Source organism: Neoarius graeffei, chromosome 20 (assembly GCF_027579695.1).
Source record: "Neoarius graeffei isolate fNeoGra1 chromosome 20, fNeoGra1.pri, whole genome shotgun sequence".
Lineage (NCBI taxonomy): Eukaryota > Metazoa > Chordata > Actinopteri > Siluriformes > Ariidae > Neoarius > Neoarius graeffei.
The window spans coordinates 63,785,283-63,802,575 of NC_083588.1; the positions used below are offsets into that span (position 1 = coordinate 63,785,283).

A 17,293-nucleotide genomic window follows, 5' to 3' on the forward strand; every position below is an offset into this window, starting at 1 on the left:
GAAAAACCAAAAAATTTATTCTTCAAAAATCTATCTCTCATCTTCTATTTACTCAATTGTCATCAAACTTCATACGCAAACTCTTCATAGCTCTCCTGACATATCCGCCAAATTTTGTGCACTTTCACCCCTGGGGGTGCTGGTTATGGCACAAATGATATTGCAGCTTCTGATTGGTCAAACTTGGCAAGCAGACTCTTTACGGTATTTCGCGGGGACGCATGCCCCCGCCCCCACTGGCCGCTGGCGCGAGGGCCCGTCAAGGCCGCTTGCGGCTTTAATTTTTATATTATTATTATTTGATCTGCCTTTTTTGTTTTTGTTTTTGTTTACTCTTGAGTGCACTATTAAGACATCTTGCTTGTGCATATTCTTCTGACAGTGCAAATAAAAAGTATAATAAAAAAAAAGTCTGTTGTTTTGAATTCTGAATATAAAATCTACTCGGCTGATTCTAATTAGCACAAGTAGGAGAACTAATTAGTGCAATCAATGTCATGCCACTTTATCTCATCTCATCTCATTATCTCTAGCCACTTTATCCTGTTCTACAGGGTCGCAGGCAAGCTGGAGCCTATCCCAGCTGACTACGGGCGAAAGGCGGGGTACACCCTGGACAAGTCGCCAGGTCATCACAGGGCTGACACATAGACACAGACAACCATTCACACTCACATTCACACCTACGCTCAATTTAGAGTCACCAGTTAACCTAACCTGCATGTCTTTGGACTGTGGGGGAAACCGGAGCACCCGGAGGAAACCCACGCGGACACGGGGAGAACATGCAAACTCCGCACAGAAAGGCCCTCGCCGGCCACGGGGCTCGAACCCAGGACCTTCTTGCTGTGAGGTGACAGCGCTAACCACTACACCACTGTGCCGCCCTCATTCCACTTTATTACACATAATTTTTTTAATGAATTGAAATATTAGTATTTCTTTTTTTATGCAGTTATTTTGTGTGTGTGTGTCAATACCAACGCCTGTTCAACATTTCATGTGAATAGCTGCACTGGAAATATGTTTAAAAGAAGAATAGTTGACATGTGGAATACTTATTTCCCCCCCCACACACACACACACACTCACACACTGTATGCTATATCCTTTAAACACAACACATCTTAACCTAATTTGACACTTACGGGAAATTTTAGAGCAACATATGAGAACGAGCTCTCCACCCCCATCACCATGGTCATGATCATCATCAAAACAACAAGTAAGGGAACATTTTTTGGAAGAATGGCGTTCATCCCTTCATTCCAGTTCCAGAGAAGCAGTTCTGGCATCTTGGCATGGCCCGACACCTTACTAGGACCCTTTATATTGCTTTTTGCGTCTTTTGTTTTATTTGTAACTCATCTGTTAGGACACAAGATGAAGGGAAGTAACAAGAGGAAGTGAATATTTTTGACACTTCATGTACTCTGGGGGTTTGAAGAAATTTTGCTTACAAGGGTGCTTTGGGCTCTTCTTCGAATGTTAAGTACATGCAACAGAAATAGGTTTTTTTTTTTATTTTTGCCTTTTATGAACTGAAACTGGCCAAAAAAGAAACTCCGCCTCTTGAGATGTTTGAGAAAAAAGGTTTGTTATGAGAAGACGGCAGCAGTGGACACTGGAATTAGCGCCAAAGCGAACAACACCTCAAGGAGCAGGATGCTGAGAGATCGTCTCACTTTAACACTTGGTAAATTCAACATTATCAATACATCTGGTTTGTTCTTAATGTTATTATATACGGTAATTACTGATAGAAGATATTTTTACAAGTATTTATTATTAACTAGTCTTTGGATGATGTTAGAATTTAGAAATCGAACATGATTCTAATACAATAAAAGATTAACATTTTGGGAAACGCTGATGTAATATCTTTCTAAACAGGAATATAAATAAGTTTCTCATGAACCTAGAAACTGAGAAGTCTCAACTCTGAAACTGAGTTCCTGAATCTAGAAAAACTGATGTTGAGAAAAATGGTTTGAAAAATCGATGGAGCTTCATGTGTTTCCACTCTAGCTGGTGTGGTTGATAAAGTTGATAAAGACAAAATATAATCTTACTTTAAGATGTGTGAAATGCATCAAAGTGTTTCACTTCTTGTTTGAGGAATTGCTGATTTCAGTAAAATGCGGTCAGGACTGAAGACAAAAGTTGTGTTTGGGCCATAATCGTTAACGGTTGTCAGAGTTTTTTTCTTCTTTAATTTATTGTGGTATTTGAGAGGAAACTCTTTTCACCAGAAGGTACAGGTAAGGATATCGCAAATATACAGTGGTCTCCAGAATTTCTGCTGTTCCTCATAAAAACAAACAAACACGTGATTATTTTTTAATAATATTGTAGCAGTTGGTATGGGTGGAGCACAGAAAGACGGCAGGCCAGGGTTAAGTTCCACAACAAAACTCTTTTATTCCACTTATTTTTGCTTTTCAGCTTTTACTCACTCACACTATCACACACTCTACACACACATGCATTATGGTTGGGAGGGAGCCCCCTTCCTCTGCTCTCTCTCTCCTTATATAGGCAGAGATGCCTACTAGTACGGATTGGCCGTATTTTGTACGGAAAAGTTACGTAAATATGATGTTACGGCAAACAGTGTTATTCTGTACGGAATTATTATAAAGTCTTAAAAAATTCCAGTGAGTTGTTTTTAAATGTCCAAGCGACTTTTTCAATCCATGCGCGATTCATGGCTATTTATTTTTACGACAACCGCACATGCTGTGTGTGACATGCGCAGATACAGCACATTTGTTCACGCTATTTTCACTCAACATCACACACGCATGGTGCTGCTTCTCAATAGTGGAACTGAAACGCTCAGTATTGGGACAAGTGAAGCACAGGTCTCAGGTGTTCCTCCCACGATATACGGTAGAATGGCCGTGCATTACACCCAGTCAAAAGGGCAATGGATACGCGCACTGCAAACTGTGTAGAACTGACATTAACATCACTCATGGTGGTCGCGATGACTGCACGCGGCATGTCAACTACAAAAAAAACATATGGAGGTACACCCTGGACAAGTCGCCAGGCAGAGGTGGAAAAACCCGGGTGCAGAAAGTAAAAACCCTGCCACATTTTTGCTCCAGCCAATTCAATGAACCAGCTGATCCTAATTACCACATCCCCTAAGCCAGGTTGATGAGCTAATTGGTGAAATCACCTGTGTTGAGAGCACAGGCAGAAGGAAAACCTAAGCAGGACTTTTACTTTGTCAATCCAGTTTTTCCACCTCTGTCGCCAGGTCATCACAGGGCTGACACATAGACACAGACAACCATTCACACTCACATTCACACCTACGCTCAATTTAGAGTCACCAGTTAACCTAACCTGCATGTCTTTGGACTGTGGGGGAAACCGGAGCACCTGGAGGAAACCCATGCGGACACGGGGAGAACATGCAAACTCCGCACAGAAAGGCCCTCGCCGGCCCCGGGGCTCGAACCCGGACCTTCTTGCTGTGAGGCGACAGCGCTAACCACTACACCGCCGTGCCACCCCACAATCATTTTTACAAACTTTAAAAAGATGTCAGAACAAGTGAACCAAGGAGAGAAACATGAAGTCAAAACCAGGAAGAGAGAGTTCTGACAGAGGAAGAAAAGGAAAGAAGCGGTGAAAGAGTGAGAGAAAGGCGAAGAAATCTTTCACAAGAAAAGCCACAAACTGAAAGAGAAAGAAAACGATTAAAAAATTAATGAATAGAAATGATGAGTTGTAGGAATTTAATTCTAAATAGTGATGCTGATTTTGAAATCACTGAGAAATCCTTGGGGATCTGACACGGTGACCTGAATCCACTCAGTGTTTTCATGAATCCTCTGTCTTTTGTTTTCAAAACATTTTGCTATAAATCCCACCCCTGTCAAAATGGTTCAACCCACGAAACCCCTCTATCTGACCCAAGTGGTTCAGTCCCTCGGTTCCTCCTAAACCTGGAAGTAGCGGAGTTTGAATGCCGGTGAGTAAAGTGAATACGGAAATGTCATCACAAAGTTTTACCCAATAAATGAGAGTGTTTTTCACAGCCCGTGTGTACATTTGCATTTCTTGATATTAGCCAAAGTGAACGCACATGAGAGATGTAAATGACAATGAGCATGAAATGAGCATTTTGAATGAGACATGACAAACATTTGGGATCCAAAAATGGCGCTGGGCCTTTCCCCGCTCTCCCCACAGCACAGTTAATGCTAGGCCTTTCCCCGCTCTCCCCACAGCACAGTTAAATGCATGAAGATGAAGTGATGGCAAACAGTGATTAATGCCGAGCATGGCTTATGAAAGCAGTTCTACCGATCAATTCAAACAGTCTGGACGAGGAAAGCAAACAGCAATACACTAGCAACAGGGCAGCTGATGGTAAAGTGGTGGCAAAAGGCTGCCTGCCACTGCGCATGCTCCGTTAGCTTAGCTTTAATATCGCCTGCACGGTTTGGCTCCTGTTGCAGCTTGGCCCACGAGGGGAAACATTTCAACCAAACACCTGGAAAACTTTATATATTTCCCTCACTTTTCAGCCAAATTTGCCATTCTGTGTTGAAAATAAGAAAGTATGTCCCCTATGATTTTGGTGTAGAGCAGAGGAAAACACTGGGTGGGGGAGGGGTGGTTTCTGTCCCGCTCAATCCACGGAAATGACCAGTGCTTAATTTGTGAAGTGGGAGGTCCCGGAACGCAGAAGGTGGGTGGGTCCGGCAACTCAAAAAAAAAAAAAAGGCGGGGGGCGGTTTACTATAACTTTACGCACACGCCTATTGCATGACATGTATTGCAACAGCACCAGTTATCAAATCCTGGACAACAATGGACAACGCTCAGAATGTTCTCCAAACAGGCACTCAAGTTCACTCTCGCTCTCCACACATACGTTAAGGCAGGGGTCGGGAACCTTTTTGGCTGAGAGAGCCATGAAAGCCACATATTTTCAAATACATTTTCGTGAGAGCCATATATAAAAAGTGACGCTGAATACAACTAAAATGCATTTTTACGTATGACCAACAATTTGAGTGTAATATATTCTTTTTCATAATGAAGAGGCTCTTGACATGCCGTCTTCCTCCTGTCCCCCGCTGAATATTTTGACGCAAACGTAGCTTGGCGTGTTTCGAAGTGCCGCTTTATTTCATTGTTTCATCAATGCAATCTTGTCATTGTATAGGCCTATTGGACACAAAGCAGAACCCTGTCACCCCACAAAGGCGAATTCCTCTGTCCATTCCTGTTGAAATGTACAGTAGCCTACCAGTCACCTTTTTTCCCTTTTCGCCATGTTCTTTGTCAAAAGGCTTTGCTTTGCGGACAGCTAACTGACTTTTTCATTAAATGGAGGTGTACTTCTTGATCTCAATGTGAGCTGATTAATCTGCGAGTCAGATGCAGTTACCAAAAGAGCCACATCTGGCTCCCGAGCCATTGCAGACCCCTGCGTTAAGGCAACAACTGGATCAACAATTAACAAATGAAACACAGGTTACAATATATTGATGGCCATAATAAAACACAGCAGAGTAAAGACTTACTCTTGCTTGTGTGTCTGACTGAGATTATAAAGAAAGTAAATAAATAAAATGGTCCTGGCACTTGCACCCACAACGCAGCCCCATAGACCGTAGAACGCATTTGAACAATAGACCTACCACGTGTCGACCGACCTGGCAGTGGCCCCGCTTGGCAAAAAAAAATAATAATAATATCAGACATTATGATCTTAGAAAACGCTTTAGTGACGAACAGTTACACACAGTAATATGTTGTGATATTATGTTATAAAATATTATTTTTTATTAGGCTATATATTAAATTATATATTAAATTTATCTTCTAAAATAACAGACTGTACTCATATCACAACCGGTTTATTTCACCATTGGAGATCAGATCACACAAGACATGAGTTAAATGACTCATTTTAAGGATTTAAGTAGAGTATTTAAAAGCATAGCCTCGGATTTCAAGCATATTTCAAGTTTAAAAGCAGTGCCAGCAAACATAAGCGCAATCAATTCAAGTAATAGTTAAGAAATAAAGGGTTTACAAAACAAGTTGGAGAATTCATTTTAAGGATTCAAGTTTTACTATGGGCGGCACGGTGGTGTAGTGGTTAGCGCTGTCGCCTCACAGCAAGAAGGTCCTGGGTTCGAGCCCCGTGGCCGGCGAGGGCCTTTCTGTGTGGAGTTTGCATGTTCTCCCCGTGTCCGCGTGGGTTTCCTCCGGGTGCTCCGGTTTCCCCCACAGTCCAAAGACATGCAGGTTAGGTTAACTGGTGACTCTAAATTGAGCGTAGGTGTGAATGTGAGTGTGAATGGTTGTCTGTGTCTATGTGTCAGCCCTGTGATGACCTGGCGACTTGTCCAGGGTGTACCCCGCCTTTCACCCGTAGTCAGCTGGGATAGGATCCAGCTTGCCTGCGACCCTGTAGAAGGATAAAGCGGCTACAGATAATGAGATGAGATGAGAAGTTTTACTATATTCCAAGGATTCAAGTAGCAGCCATAAGTGCAATCGATTCAAGTAATGGGTCAGTAATAACGGGTTTTTAAAAAGTGACGTGAACCATTTTTTCTTTTTCAAGTAACACGGTTAATTCTTTTCTTAAGTAATAACGAGTTGACATGTAACGTTTTTTTTTTTTTTTCAGGGCAGCGATCCTCCTACACCCTTATAGTCAAGGATTTGTTATGTAACTGGGATTGTTCGCAGGTGGTCGGCAGGTTCAGGATGCACCGGAGCTGTCGTTGGTGTGCGTGCATGGTCTGGTACACTTGCAGCAGGTGCTGGTGCAGTGTCACTGTGTCCAACGTCGTCCATTTTAGGTCGTTTAGGATCCGGCTGTCCTGGGACTTTGAAAAATTTTAGTAAGCTTTCTTGTTTTTTTGCCAGTTTTTCCACAGCGCAAGCTAACGGCTACAAAAAACCCGGTATTCTATTGAGCGGAAGTATACACCCCATGTCCGCCCCCCTTCCCCTTTTGCATAGATTTTGTGGATGTCATAGGAGAGAAATCAACAACAGATATCAAAATCAAAACCGAACACTAAACAAATTTTTATTTACTTATTTATTTAATTTATTGTTTGATTTTTTTTCCCTTTGTGATGGTCACGGAGGTGATCTGATCCATTTAAATAGCTGCCGGAACACCGAATGAAATGAAAATAGCTGCCGGATCCAACGACGGAGGTTCTGGATCTTGTTCCGTCATGTTCCGGCTCAAATTAAGCCCTGGAAATGACGTCAGAGAGCAAATGATCCCGCGAGCGCAGTGAGTTTCTAAGATGGCCGCAGAGCCAAAGATGAAAATGACAAACTCCCGATGTGTCGTGTTCTGGGCCAAACGGCTGACTCGCTGTATTGGAGCTGTTAGAGAGCAGCAACTGCAAGTCGTGCGGATTCATCATTCTAGATGAGCTGCTTTGCAGGCTGCTTTAGAACATCCCCACACCAAAGCTAGCTCTATCAGTATTTACTCACCACGGAAACCAGTTTAACCTTTAACTGAACCACACTCCTGCCTGGGGCGGCACGGTGGTGTAGTGGTTAGCGCTGTCGCCTCACAGTAAGAAGGTCCTGGGTTCGAGCCCCGGGGCCGGTGAGGGCCTTTCTGTGTGGAGTTTGCATGTTCTCCCCGTGTCCGCGTGGGTTTCCTCCGGGTGCTCCGGTTTCCCCCACAGTCCAAAGACATGCAGGTTAGGTTAATGGGTGACTCTAAATTGAGCGTAGGTGTGAATGTGAGTGTGAATGGTTGTCTGTGTCTATGTGTCAGCCCTGTGATGACCTGGCGACTTGTCCAGGGTGTACCCCGCCTTTCGCCCGTAGTCAGCTGGGATAGGCTCCAGCTTGCCTGCGACCCTGTAGAAGGATAAAGCGGCTACAGATAATGAGATGAATGAGATGAGACACTCCTGCCTGTCATTACAGTTTAAATCTCCATATTATTGGAGCCCCATAGGCACAGAGTGGGGAGACACAAAGAAACCCATCGAGTCGTGTTCTGATGGTTTCGGTCCTGTGTGTGTGTGAGAACATTACATTAGCACCCGCCCACCCGCCAAATGTGGGTAAAATTTGGCTTTGGTGGGTAATAACTTTAATCTCACTAGCCACTTTGGCGGGTGGCTTATTCTGTGGTATGACAATATATTTTAATTGTAGTTTTCACTGAAGGCATCTGATATAATAAACGCATTGCAATTAGGGCTGTGTGATATATCGAATATACTCGATATATCTCCGAAAATTCTGTGTGAGATACATAAAATTATTATATCGTAACCAGGGTGCGATTTGTCAAAAAAACAGAAGGGGGGATGTTTTTTTTTTAATCATGAAACGTCACAAAATTAAGGTAACAATAGGCTAACAGCTCAATAACATCCGATGATATCAAATGAATAACACTAAATGAAAACGAACACTAAACCAGAGATAGTAAATTCATCTTCCTATCTCTCTGACTAAATACATGAACACACACAACAAAGTTCGCATTGCTTGTCGCGTTGCTGTGATGTTTCTCTCCCTCCGGATTAAATGGACAGTGACTCGAAAATCACTGAAATACATGAATACTAAATGAACAGTTTGCTCTGATGGCGCAGTTCATGTGGCCTTTTCTGCTTTCCCGTCGATGCGCTATCCGCCGCGTTTCACCCTTCTTTAATCCACATTTCTGCGAATTTCTCAGCAGGGAAGGAACGCACGTCTGGCCCATTGACAGCGAGGAAAAGAAGGCGGTCAGTGTGGATACATTCATTCTGTTGCGCTCATCAGTAAGGATGTGATTCATGGCGCTAAATCCACGTTCACACTCTGATTATCTACAATGTATCTATTTGCTGGGGATGTTCATAGGGTTGCCAACTTTCTCATATCCAAATGAGGGACACTTTTGCCGCTTTTCCACTACAAACACGGCTGAGTCGGGCTGAGCCGTGCCGTGCTGAGTCGGGCTGAGCGGGGCTGTTGGAGTTGCATTTCGACTACAACCGCGCTGAACCGTGCTGGCTGGAAGTGGGTGGACACATTGGGTGGAGTTAGCGAAAGTGGGTGGACGTCAGGTGATGTCGTTAAGCAGCGCAAACAGTGACATCAGTGAGCTTTTAAGCGGTAGTCTCACGACCCGAATAGTAAACAATAAACATGGAGGACATGGAGTCGTTAGTGTTGCTGGTTTTGGTGCTGTGGCTTGTCACTGACAACGCGGACAGATACTGGCAAGAGCGTATAGATGAGGCGAGGCGCATAAGGCTTCAGAAATTCTCGTAATTCGTAATTCTTCTCCTTCCGGGTTTGCGGTGTTTACAGATCCCAGCGCGCTCGCGGGGCGTGTGTGGGCATGTGAGGACACTCCTCCTCACCAATCAGTGCACAGGGGAGTGTCTGCTCACGCCCCCAGCCTCACTCGGCTCGCTTTGGCTCACTTCAGCCCCACTCCAAAACCGTGCGAGTTTTAGGGGCTAAGCAGGGCTGAAGCGAGCTGAGTCGTGCTGGTTTTTGGTAGTCGAAACGCGAGCCGTGTCGGGCTGAAGTGAGCTGAAGTGAGCTGAAAAAGGGTAGTGGAAAAGGGCCATTTGTTCCGGGTGCGGACAAGTACCGGTACAGGCCCTGTACACGCACCCCAGCGCCCCAAAATAGTTACAGTACCAAATCGCCTTTAGGTGAGGGTTTCAAATGTAGGCCACTACAAATTCATTTCTAAAATAGAGCTTTTAAAAATTAATAGACCAATTAATGGGTATTTTTAAGTAACTTAATGCAAAATAACAAACAATTCTAATATTATTGTCTCATTTTTCTCTTTTCAACTTTGGCCAAATAATTCATCAGGCCATATTTATGAAGGCAATGTCATAAACTGAAAAATGATTTGCTGTAGCTGTAAAACCCTGATATTTGCTTAATTGTCCATTTGAAAACCCTAAGAACCTTCTGCAATGCTTCATAGCAGAAGAAGAGAGAAAGACCTCACAAAGGCAGGACTGAGGCAGAAAAGCTCCCCTACTATAGGCTGAGGTCTATCCTGTTTCGGAAGTTTTTTTTAAGCTATCTGCTATCCTTATCGAACAGTTAGGCTGTATCCACTGGCTGCACCATCTGCTCTAGTTTAATTTGATGCCTATTTTGTCAGTATAGCTTAAAAATTCAGGATATGGCAACAGTGAATGGTTTTAAATCGCAGATGACCGCGACTCGCGGTAATAGCGCTTCTCACGGCAATTACGCGATTTACACCACAGCATTGGAGTGAGAGACAGGATCTGTCCCTGACGGGACAAATTAAAATTACCCAAAAAACGGGATGTCCCGCCCAATACGGGACGGTTATTGGCAACCCTAGACGTTCGTGAACATCAAAGCTGCCACTTCGGGTCATTTTGAAAGTGAGTGCAATGTAGACCATAGAAAACTGTGTCACAACATGCCTGTCATGTCAACTTTTTTTTTGGTTTGTTTGTTTTATTGACGGGGTTGTCCCTGAGGATTTTTTTTCAGCAGAGATAAAAACCAGAGGGGGGGATGATCCCCACCATCCCCCCCAGCAAATCGCACCCAGATCGTAACTATCGAGTATTTTATGGTCATCTGCCGACTTGCGTTTGTTTCGTGTTTGTTGCGTTTGTTTAAAACCTTTCCCGGTGGTTTTCTCCCTGTCCCTCAGGCAGTAACGCGAGAGGCTGCCTAAGGGTAAAAAAAACAATAACGTCACGCACTCGCCAACCAATCCCGGGCAACGTCTCGGTACTGAAAGGAACTTGCGGGAAGATTTTCTAGTTTCGGTTTACAGCGCTGACTCAGTTCGTGCAATTGCTGGTGTTGCATAGGCTACCGTGTAAGCTCTGTCAATTTCAGCGACAAATTAAAAATGGAAGCGGACGAATTGGTTCCTAAACAGTGGCGGTTCTAGACCAAAATTACTAGGGGGGGCCGAGGTGGGGCCAGTGTTTTTTCAGGGGGGCACATATGGACAAAACATGGCAATATTTAAGCGTTCAAAATGTTTTGTTTAGTTTATTTAAAACCAAAACAAAATACATTGAGCATAAATACAATGAGATAAACATTCTGTCTCAATAGCCTAAACATAAAATAAATTGTGCTCAATAAATCTTTAAACCATGTTTCTCTTTTTTGTAAAATAAGATTTCTATTTTTGCATACAATGAATCTTTTCTTCAGATGTGGCTGCACTGGAGTGTCGTCCAAGCACTTGCTGATATCTGGAGAAAGATGAATACAGTAAATATGAGAGTGCTACTGAAAACAACATTTATTTATCATTATTAATTTATTATTATTTATATTTTATATTTATTAATTATTATTCAGACTTCACACTTTCAGGGTAGGCTATATGAATTGTAGGTCAACACTGCTCACACATACATTTGTTCAACATCACAAACCTGATGGTGCTGTACTTGATATGCATGGTGAATCTGGTTGTCCCAATGACTCGTTGGGTTGTCCCTCATTCTGTCCCTCAATCTGATCCTGAATGTCTTCATCCTCACTCTCAGATTGCCTTTCAGATGCCTCACTTTCCACCTCTCCAACCACCACCTCTGGCTCTCTCTCCACCTCTGGCTCTCTCTCCTCTTTCATAATCTTCATCTTCCTTACTCTCTCTATGTTGCTTTTTGCCAACAGGGACAAAAAAGGACATAATGTCCTTCTTGCTCCTTTTCATGATGATAGCCTACAGTAGGTCTATACTAAAAAGTAAACGGAGAGGAATGTAGCCTCTACATATCACAAGGCCATTCGAGTTTTACAAGAAGGTTAAACACTGTCGGTTATTTTACCCATTTCCCAAAAATATTAAAAGTTAGGCTACTTATTGCTGTGCAACGCACTTTTAAGAAAGCGCAATAAAACGGATTTATTATTGTAGTGAACAACAACAGTAAAACACGGATATGTGCAAACACTGATGTTACAAAATTGAATAATTTTCCTTACCTTCGCAATAGCCTAGTCCTTGCAGGGCTGCAGCTGTTATCTCTCACATCCGAAGTTTACAATTCGCGCTGCTGCTGGTCTTTCTGCTGCAGGTAACAGTGTGCGTGTAGCGCTTTAAGGAGTCCGTGTAGAACACTCCGTCATGTCAGTTCCGATCTTCGAGCCAGCGCACGTCAAAATTAATAAAGCTTATTATCTGTTCAGCACAGGGGCCACAACAGGGGCCAGGAGCAATTTTACAGGGGCACTGGCCCCCCCGGCCCCCGTTTAAAACCGCCTATGTTCCTAAAAGAACTAGTAAGGGGTCAGTCATCTGGCGTTTTTTTTGGATATCGTGAGGAGGACGTGGAAGAGTAAATGCCAATTTGTAAAGTGTGCAAAAAAAACCTGTCATCACGAAAGACAGCAGCACTACAAATATGTTCCATCACCTGAAAACTCACCCGGTACAGTATGCAGAGTCTCTTAAACTCCGAACTACTTGCCCACAAGCTAAACCCCCCACGAGCTAAACAAATGACCATAGCGGCCTCGTTCTCCAAAGCCCCCCCCATATGAGAAAACGAGTCAGAGATGGAGAGCTATAACGGATGCAATCACTAACGTCATTGCCGAAGACATGATCCCGATTAGTATAGTGGAAAAACCAGGCTTCCAAAAATTACTAAACACACTCGATCCCAAATATGAGTTGCCTGGTCGCAGACATTTTACAGAGAAGGCAATACCAGAATTATACACATCTGAGAGGCAGAGCCAGAAAACATTCAGTTCAAAAGTGTGCAAAGAGAAAAATGTTTTGCAGATCTCTCTCTTCTCTCTCTCTCAATCTCTCTCTCTATTGTGAATGTTCCAGTGGTTCTCAGTAGTCAGGTTAATAGCTTGGAGATCTATTTTTTTAAAATAATTTAATGAATGAGCACTTTTCTTATTTAGGCTAAATGTCTTTCTCAGTGTTGAGCTTGCACTTTATTGATTTGAGCTCTGAGCAGCTCTGTATTGTGTTGCCCCTTTGTTGCAATTTTCAAGATTGTTTGTTTTTTCAGTTTGTGCCACATCTTTGTTGAATAAAAATAGTCTTATTTCAATTCAATTGTGATTAATCATCTCATCTCATTATCTCTAGCCGCTTTATCCTTCTACAGGGTCGCAGGCAAGCTGGAGCCTATCCCAGCTGACTACGGGCAAAAGGCGGGGTTCACCCTGGACAAGTCGCCAGGTCATCACAGGGCTGACACATAGACACAGACAACCATTCACACTCACATTCACACCTACGCTCAATTTAGAGTCACCAGTTAACCTAACCTGCATGTCTTTGGACTGTGGGGGAAACCGGAGCACCCGGAGGAAACCCACGCGGACACGGGGAGAACATGCAAACTCCACACAGAAAGGCCCTTGCCGGCCCTGGGGCTCGAACCCAGGAACTTCTTGCTGTGAGGCGACAGCGCTAACCACTACACCACCATGCCGCCCTGTGATTAATCAATAACATGAAAATTTAAAATGTGTTGTTGAAAACCACCTGTAAAGTTAACCAAGAATGTTATTTAATCTGCAGGGATTGTAGTGAAAACAGTAGAGAGTAAAAGTTAGATTTCATGGGGTCTTTTAGAGGAGATTTCAATATATCGAGATATATATCGTGAAATGGAGAAAATGTATCGGGATGTTCATTTTTTTCCCATATCACACAGCCCTAATTGCAATGTAATATTACGTGCCTACAACTCCCATGAGCACCTGCATAAACATTCTGACAACATTTTAGAATTGTTTAGAACGTTCGTTAACGTCTCAGATAAAATCAGTGATACGGTAACCTGCGGTTAATGAACGAAGCAACAAAGTTGCTGACGACTGACAAGTGCACTATGTGGTGGCATATAGCTGGAGTTTCAAACCCTGCTGCTCAGGGGAAAAGGGGCAGAGATGATCAGGGCCGGAGCAGCATTTTAAAATCACCGAGGTCCGTGATGCGCAAAGCACTCGCCGAAACATTTCCGCCATATTTAAATGAGAGGGTGAATTACACATCACACAAGAGATCTATTCCTGAAATTACTTTTAATGGTGTTTGAACTGAATATCGTCAGTTTTGAAAAAAAATCCTGTATGTGGCAAGAGTAAGAATAATTTAAGCTTGTTTAATGGTTTGATCTGGCCCAAGCAATGAGGACAAAAGACCTTTTGTCGACCTGTGGTCGAGTCGCACAATGAAGCCTTATATCAGCCTCACGATTCATTACATAACAGATGAGTGGAAACTGGCCAGCAGGTGCTTGCAGACTTCGTATTTCCCTAATGACCATACGGGTGAGGCAATAGCAGAAGGATTAAAGGATGCGCTGGAGGAGTCATGGGGCCTCAGGGAAGAATCCCAAGTCTGTATTACCACTGACAACGGCGCAAATGTGGTGAAGGCAGTGACGCTAAATGACTGGAGAAGACTGCAATGCTTCGGCCACAGGCTGCATCTCGCCATTGGTAGGTTAAAGTGTAACATTATATACTATAATTTGCATTTCCAATTTTCAATAGTGTGTGTGTGTGTGTGTGTGTGTGTGTGTGTGTGTGTGTGTGTGTGTGTGTGTCAGTCAGCCTCCTAGGGTGATTCACAATGTGGACACTGATAAAGATAATTTTAAGTTTCACACCTCCATGATGTAAAATTATTCAGATTCATTAATTTAATCTGTTATTAGATAACTGTATAGTATTTTTATGTTTTGTTGAAGAGATGTCTGATGCTCTGTAGGTGAAACTAAATGAATAACCTTTATCTTTGTTAACAGAGAAAAGTGTGAAAGATCCCCGTGTGGAGCGAGCTGTTGGCGTGTGTAAAAAGATCGTGAGTGCTTTTTCATATACATGGAAAAGGAAGAGAGAATTGGCTGCTGCCCAGGCTGACCTACACCTGCCTCCTCACAGGCTCATCATCAGAACACCAACAAGGTGGGGGTCACGAGAACAAATGATAGAGCGGGTTCTTGAACAGGAGGCGGCCATATCACAGGTCCTGAAAACAGATAAAAAGACCAGACATCTGGTACCTACTTGGCAGGACATTGATGTTTGGGAATCTGTGAACAAGACCCTCAGCCCTCTGATGGAGTTCACCGATGCACTGTCTGGGGAGGAGTACGTCAGTGTGTCATACCTCAAACCTGTGCTCCATCTACTGAACAATACAGTTCTTCCTCACTCTGATGATGAGACAGACCTGACAAAACAAATGACGACGGCCATCCTCCAGTATCTTAATGATAAATACTCTGACCCTGCTGCCAATGACCTGCTGGACATGGTGTCCTTTGCTGATCCACGCTTTAAAGACTCCTACATAGCTGATGACAGAAAGCACTACATCAAGACCAGAGCAGCAGCAGAAATTCAAGCACTGCTTGAGAAGCAAGCTGAAGCTATACCTGCCACAGAGTCACCCCCACAAACAAGCACTGGTGGAGGTGCTGGTGGAGCTGTGGAGAGAGAGGCAAAGAAGGTGAAACGAAGTCTGGGCAGTTTTTTTCAAAAAAGCATCCACTCAGCCTGGCCCAGCTGCTCTCTCTGATAGAGATGCCATTGAAGTGGAGATAAAAAGCTACCTGCAGTCAGTGGAAGTTGACGGAGAAGCTAACCCACTAGAGTGGTGGAAGCTGCACCAGGCTAATTTCCCAAGGGTGGCAAACCTCGCAAAAAAATATCTTTGCATTCCTGCCACCAGTGCCCCTTCAGAGAGGGCATTTAGCACTGGTGGCAACATTGTCACATGCCACTGGTCTGCATTAAAGCCAGAGACTGTGGACAAGCTTGTGTTTCTGGTTAACAACCTATAAAAGAGTTTGGGAACTTGGGAAGCAAGTGAACTGGAGTAAACACTAAGGCCATGTACACACGTAGCCGGGTATTTTTAAAACCGAACATTTCCCCCCCCCCTCCGTTTATAAAAATGTTTTATCCACACCACCTCGTCTTCGAAAAAAATCCCTTCCACACATAACCGAACATCTGCATTTTCAATCACATTCATAAGCATTCCAAACCTGTAGATGGCATTATTTCCCCAAATCCTACCCCCTAATCACATCAGAATAGCCCTCTGTTGGCGTCACTTCCGCCTAAACATAAAACATGGCGCCAAGCTCGTTCGTCTGGACAGACTCGGAGACAGAATTGCTTCTAAACACAATTTTGGAGTATAAACTTCAAAAGACGCAAGAAAACGTTGATTGGGAATCTTATCAGTAGTTGGGCTTCTAAAATTAAACATGTAAATAGTACCTGCACAATAATTAACACTTTCAAGGCACTACTCCGATCCATTACTCTTTGTCCATGCTTAATCTGGCTTCTGCAGTAAACAAAGGTCGCACGTTTGACGTCAGGGCAGATTTGTTGTCATTTTTTTTGGCGCAGATTGTGACGTTCTAAAACGCAAAACTCCGGTTATCTCTGTCTACACGAAAAGGCATACACGGAGTTTTCAAAAATCTTCACTTTGCCCGGAGTTTTTTTTAAATATTCGTTTTTGATGTGTTTTCATGTGGATGACAGGCCAAAACGTAGAAAAATATCTTCGATTTAGCAGATACCCGGCTACGTGTGGACAGGGTCTAAAGTTCAGTGTTGCAGCTTGTGATTTTAATTTGAAATATGCTGCTTTTTGTTATTGTTGTTTTTTACTGAAAAGATGCTAAGTGTACTGTAAGTGCTACTCTCTTAAAAATATATTGTTCAATTAGTCAGTGACACTTTTGCACAACAGACAAAACAAAATAAAAGTCTGTTCTGTGTACTTGAAGTAGTGTTATTTAGAATTGTATTTTTGTGTTCTTTAAGATGTGGAAAATTTGTTTGGTAACTTTTGCACTATTTTGGATTAGAGAAGAAAACCTTAGAGTAGAGTGGGGGAAAAAGCCCCCGTGGGGTAATACGCCCCCGGCCTGTTTTACCCAAAATAACCACCAGATGGCGCAAAGTTACATTTCTATTGTTGCTATGGACTGGCTTGACAACGGGGATATACAAATATCCACTGTGGATCGCATATCAGCAACGCAGCGGAGAGAAATCAAATTTCATGGTGATATAATTTTCAGATATCAGTAAAACTGTATTTAGATAGCTGCTATTTCGGCAGATATCACAGCTGTGTATGTGGTATGAGTAGACAAGTCAGTACGTTAAAATACATTAGGTATAAAAAGTTGAATCACATTTTGAAAGTAAGATCCTTTTTTGTAAAAGTGTAGTCTGTGGGGTAAAACGCCCCCTTAATGGCGGGGTAAATGGCCCCCAG

At 43.1% G+C, this 17,293-nt stretch overlaps 1 protein-coding gene across 1 annotated transcript in view; it reads left to right on the top strand.

The window, feature by feature from the left end:
* The first annotated feature begins 1,560 nt into the window (after positions 1-1,560).
* LOC132868913 (deleted in malignant brain tumors 1 protein-like) overlaps positions 1,561-17,293 on the top strand; it is a 38,641-nt gene continuing 22,908 nt past the window's right edge. Inside the window, exon 1 of the mRNA XM_060902215.1 lies at positions 1,561-1,696. Within this exon, the coding sequence (XP_060758198.1) occupies positions 1,666-1,696 (31 nt within the window). The 5' untranslated portion in view covers positions 1,561-1,665. The remainder of the gene's footprint in view (positions 1,697-17,293) is intronic.